At 38.3% G+C, this 6,124-nt stretch overlaps 1 protein-coding gene across 1 annotated transcript; it reads left to right on the forward strand.

Moving 5' to 3' along the window:
* The first annotated feature begins 501 nt into the window (after positions 1 to 501).
* Positions 502 to 1,240, forward strand: LOC120429008 (general odorant-binding protein 99a-like). Its single transcript, XM_039594146.2, has 2 exons — positions 502 to 640; positions 718 to 1,240. The coding sequence occupies exons 1-2, from the start codon at positions 602 to 604 to the stop codon at positions 1,093 to 1,095; spliced, it is 417 nt and encodes a 138-aa protein (XP_039450080.1). The 5' UTR covers positions 502 to 601; the 3' UTR covers positions 1,096 to 1,240.
* Positions 1,241 to 6,124: the final 4,884 nt, after the last annotated feature.

The raw sequence follows: 6,124 nt of genomic DNA on the forward strand, positions 1-6,124 counted from the left end.
TTTCCAACTTACTCTCAAGGAGCATTTAAATCCCTTTTACCTTCATGAAAGTTCAACTTATTTTTATTTATTTTTCTTTTAAAACAAAAGATAAGGTACATTTTAAAGAAAACAACAACCAAAACACCAATCGGACTCATTCGAATAAGTGAACAATCAAATTAATTATATTTGGGCAGTAAAAATACAACATGAAACTAAATTTCAAAATTTCAAATTAATAAATGACGACAACAAAATATGGATATGTGATAAAGAATAACACAATAAACACAATATAGATTATTTTTTTCCATGATATTAACCCATCTAATTCTTGAACACCACTACCTCATCCCGGAGATTTTTGACCCGTATGCGGGACTGCTGGCCGATCCTCGCTTGCGCGCCGCTATAGCCACAATATTTACTGATCAAAAGTAACCTCCTCGACTCCATCACAAAAGGTGTAATGTGATGCGATGCATGGCCCCACCAATCAAAACCGTCCGCTGTGGGGGCCCATTATCAGTCGGTATAAAAGCGGCCAATTCTGACCAAACAGAACATCAGTTCCAGTTTTTCCCGCACCATCGAAGTCGTTCAAGCCGTCCCGTCTAAGATGAAGCTGTTTATCGCCATTTTTGCCCTGATCGCCGTGGTAAGCAGCTGCTGTTAAGGTTTCGGGAGATCGTTCTGGAGTAATTTGGAACTTTTTTTTAATTCTTCCGTCTACAGGCCGCCGCTGACTTTACCGTGAAGACCACGGACGATCTGCAGACGTACCGCTCGGAGTGTGTGTCCTCGCTATCCATCTCGGACGAGCTGGTGGCCAAGTACCGCAAGTGGGACTTCCCAGAGGACGACACGACCCAGTGCTACATCAAGTGTATCTTCAACAAGATGGAGCTGTTCGACGATAACAACGGACCGATCGTGGACAACCTGGTCCTGCAGCTGGCCCATGGCCGTGATGCCGACGAGGTTCGTGCGGAGATCCTGAAGTGCGTGGACAAGAACACCGACGACAACTCGTGCCACTGGGCCTTCCGGGGCTTCAAGTGCTTCCAGACCAACAACCTGCAACTGATCAAGGCCAGCATCAAGAAGGATTAGAGTGGTTTTAGTAGGGAGCAAAATGATCGGATCGTGTATTACCAGGATGGTTTTTTGAAGGAAACGCTGGCTCTAACAATGGTTTGTGGGAAATTTGATTGGAAATTAAGAAAGAGAAAATAAAGAGAGATTTTTGTACTGAGCAGTTCAAATGGTGTAAATGATACAAATTTTGTAGCCTTCCCCTTTCAGTGATGAATTTTTATTGCAGGAAACATTGTTGCAGAACTAGTTGATTACTTTCTTACTTCTACAGTATAAAATGCAGTGTCTTGTCCAAAAAACTAAACTGAAATTACTGTTGCTGTTACTGAGTTATTTGTGTACTTGTTTATTTCTTTCACGGACTTCAATGCTCAATATTCGTCAGCCAAAATGCATATTTGTACTTAGAGATACTTAGGAGTTCTTGAATATTTCATTATTTTACTAATGATAATTGAATAAGGTCTCAGCATAACCGTCGCTAAGTTGAGTACCCATCCCAACATCCGGAACTGAGTGTCTCTATGGTGGACCCCTCGAAGAATCGCCGATGATTTGCTACTTCTACAAATTCAGCACCTCACACGCTGGACCGTCAGAAAACTGTACGCCAAGGGAACGGGAACAAAGCCCCTCATGGATCCTTCATCCAGGTGACCTGTGTGTACCCTGTTCTATACGAAGAAGACTTGTAGTCAGTGAGTCTTCGGGATTCCTTGATTCGTCTCCAAATCGGTGTCACCTGCTAGGCCAGATAAGTAGTCTAACTTTTCATTGTCGGTTATTCCAGTGTGTCCTGGAATCCAACACAAAGTTATTTGCTATTACGTCATCTTCTTCGATCGGCTAGATCTTCGCGGTGATTCAATTGTCTCGACTCTACTGCTCACAGAACATTAGAAGAACAGGGGACAGTATCAGGTTCGAAGCGTAGTTGGAAGTGATTATAATGATCAGATCTTATCGAATTCTCAACCTTTGAATCAAATAATACAAATTGGTGTACTTTAACAGCTCCTTGTTGGACCCGAAAATAACCTCCGCTTACAGTTTTACGTCGAATTCCACGATGTCTTGTGGACGAGCAATACCATCACCGCAACGTTCTGTAAACTTGACATAATACTCAAGGTGCCTGATTCGGATCGGCTGGTGTTAGACCGGCAAGTTGTTTGCTACTTTTTATTTGAGCATTTTGAGGCAATCGGAACACGTTTTGGTAAGCGTGAAACTTGGATTTTTTAAATATTAAATTCAAAAAAATTATATGGAAAATTGGTGTGCTGGAAAATCGATTTTGATATTACACCCTAGTGCAACATGGAGTTAAACTTTCTGTGCAGTTGCTGTGAAGGTTCCCATGGCACATCGAAAAGTGTAACTCCATGTTGCACGCACACACTCTCACTTTTAATTTCTGGATTGTCTTCAGATGGATTTAATAAGCAAAATAAGACTGTTTGTAAAACTAAAACAAACGCATTCAAACACAAACACACACACACACACACATATGTGATTTGTTTTCTTATTCTTCTAATAATTATCAGCTACCACTAGCTTACCCTTAAGACTAACGCTTAACATCCAACTGTTATACGCTAGCCAAGACACACCAACTTACTTTTCTTAACTTCAGTTGCTCTTCCACGTAATATTGCATGCCATTTTCGGGAGAAAGAGCCACCTGGTTAGTGATAGCCAAATTGTCAAACACTTAATTGCATGTTTTAAGTCATAATCTGGGTGCAGAATAGTTGTCCGCAAAGCGGCCTCAATTTAGAACTGTGAAAGCGGAACCAATTTACTGTTCCCAAAATAATACCAAGGAGTGGCAAGTATTGTGATCGATCTATAATTTATTTTGTAAAGAATAAAAAAAAAGTCGATGGCGTCGAGCTATTAAGGTATTCCAAGTCAAAACATCTTAAGAAGAGGGTTGAAATCGAGATTGGCATGATTCGTTGCTAACATTTCAAAATCGTTATGTCTCACCCAAAACCTATGTTTATGACACGTTTTGAAATGTTAGCGACGAATTATCAATAACAATGAATGGTACCTGCCAATTAATATTGGATAATCTTACTTCGATATTATCACTGCACATCAAAGATACATACCGTAAACTGGGGTGACTTTGATAGCCGGGTGACTTTGATAGGTTTTTCAAATGCCCGTCAAATTAATATCTAAACATTTTTGAGAATTTTGAGTATGTAAGCATTAAGGGAAGGCTTATTATCGAACAAATATGCAAAAATGAAACTGTTTCATTGGATGTATCAAAATTAGTGGCCAAATCAAATTTCTATCAATGTCACCCCAGTGTACGGTAATCTCGGAACTTCCATTCGGTTGCTCTTCTGATTTACGAAATTCCACCCTCTTTTGACACAATTTTTCATCACATGCAAAACAAAAAAGGCCTCTTTTGGCCGCCCATCGTTTAGTATACGAGGAAAAAAGTGGAATGCACTTAATTTTTCATCAAAAACATCAACATCAACAGATCCAAAATGTTTCAAAACAATTCACTTCAGCAGCAAAAAATATGTCACGCTTGAGCTTGAACATAGCCTTCTACTTTGTTTATGTTTACAGCTGTAGAGCAGTTGTATTAGTGGGGAGCAGTGAGGAGCTTTCGAAAATCACGATACGCATTCTGTCTTTTCAGCACCTAGGTCATAATGTACCTTTTCAAATATCAGATATAATGAATGTCTCATAGTCATCAGAGTCATGCATATTATTTTCTACTCTGCCGTGGCTTTAATTTATATTTCTGATTGAAAATTTTCTGAATTGTACATGTTGTAAAATACAAAACAGATGTAAAATTTTAACATGGGGTCAACCATAAACCACTTGGAGACTTTAGGAGGATAGGGTTTTAATGTCCACGAACCATACAAACATGTTTTTTATTTGGTTTTGGTATATTTTGAGAATTAAAAAATAAAAAGTGTCCACGTCAAGGTCCACGTGGTTTATTGATGATCTCTTCACTACAATCAATTAAGGGGTTATATACATGTAAATCCCCAAAAATGTCAGATGTTGTTATGAGCACACTTACCTTTTTATAAATCTGTTTTCAGGGCATTAAAATATACATTTTAATCTATTTACAAAACAAATTTGAAGACATTTGGTTGTATCATTGCCGAGATATAGCTATTTGAAGTAAGCAGTTTCAAAAAACGGGTGCCACGATATCTCAACACTGCTTTGACCAAATCGGCTCAAAATTTTGGTGAAGTCTCATTAAAACGGTCCCGTATGCATGACGAAGGCCGATTTTCAAAAAGTTTATTTTGATTTTTGTTTTTTTTTTAATGCTAAATTTCAAAATCGGGCTTCGTCATGCACACGGGATATGTCCTTTGAGTCTTCACCCAAAATTTCAGCCAATTTGGTTCATCCCATCTCGAGATATCGTGGCACCCGTAAATCAACTTGGTGTTCAGAGAAAAACGCTCACAAAGTTTGACAGTTCGCTTTGCGCATGGCAAAATTTTGAGCTTAAATTGTCTATAACTCACTTAAATCATGAAATATCTTTATGAAACTTTCAGGAGTGCTTGAAAATCATCTTTTAAGTGGATTTAATAAATTTCTGTAATATGAAATTTTTAGATTTTCTATATGTATGTAACCCCTTAAGTAAAGGAACATTCAGTTATATTTTGTGGTGTAGTGGGCAGTCTTGAAATCAGCCCGGGAGCATGTTGACTGTTCCGTTACGGTGTAATATGGTTGTATGGAAAAAAAATTAAGTTGTTCAAATTTAGTGAGCACAGCAAATTTTCAGTTCTTTTTTGGGTCCTAAACAACTCCCCAAAGTTTGAGAACGATTGGTTAAGTCCCCACTTTGCGCAAGGCGATGAAATTTTCCATATAAATTTGTATGGGAAAACCCATTTTTTGGATTTAGATATTTTAGAAATCCACGTATGGTGTATGGTGCTAACATGCTCCTATAAAAAGATACAGCGTGTTCAAAACTCGTCTAAAATGTGTTTTTTGCTCGAACATCACGTTTTAGACGAGTTTTGAGGACGCTGTATCTTCTTTCAGGAGCAAGTTAGCACCAAACACTCTTCGGGAAAGTTGTAGAGCATCTTCCAGAGCATCCGAATATGAATCCGGTTTTTAAAATCGCGTAAAACGTGGATTTTTTAAATATCAAAATTTCCCATACAAATTTATATGTAAAATTTAATCGCTTTGCGCAATGTGAGGACTTAACCAATCCATCTCAAACTTTGGGGAGTTGTTTAGGACTCCAAAAGGAACTGAAAAATTGCTAGCCAAACATTTGAAAATGGTGAATAGTTTAAATTAATATAGTTTTTACCTTGTTTCGGTTTAAACGACAAATTAAGCATTCTGAAAAAAACAATTCTTGAAAAACTTGCTCAGAGATACGCCACGTTTAAATATTAGTCTCGAACAGTTGGAGGGAGCGTGCCGCGTAAGCCATCACGAAAAAAGTGTTTCCCATGCAAATTTTAAGTTGCGTATTTCATGGGCGGACTCCGACGAGGCCCACTTGCCATCTGTCGGTGGATACGCGCAACTCACGAAAACTGTCATGTTAGGGTACGGCTGCTTGAAATTCCAAATTTGTGTAAGGTACACGGAAAAAAATCAATTCTCAAAATCGTGAATTAAATTCACGAATTTGAGAACCACGAAACAATATATTCACGTTTTTAGTGCAAATGAATCATATTCATGAATAAATTCCTTCGTGGTTCTCAATTTCGTGATTTTAATTCACGATTACGGGAATGGTTTTTTTTCTGTGTAAAGGAGCGCTCTTTTATTACGTAACAGAAACTAGGATTTTAGGAACTCCCGCTCCCCCTCCCGTAACAAAATTTTAGGCTGCAACATTGCAAAAACTGGTGTCTAGGCCAGATGGACCAACTGTGGTCTTTATCCTGTCTTTTGATAATAATAAAAAAATGTGTCCCTATCCTCCCCAAAGTTTGGGAACGATTGGTTTAGTATTCACTTTGCGCAAAGCGATTCAATT

This window comes from Culex pipiens, chromosome 1, assembly GCF_016801865.2.
Source record: "Culex pipiens pallens isolate TS chromosome 1, TS_CPP_V2, whole genome shotgun sequence".
Lineage (NCBI taxonomy): Eukaryota > Metazoa > Arthropoda > Insecta > Diptera > Culicidae > Culex > Culex pipiens.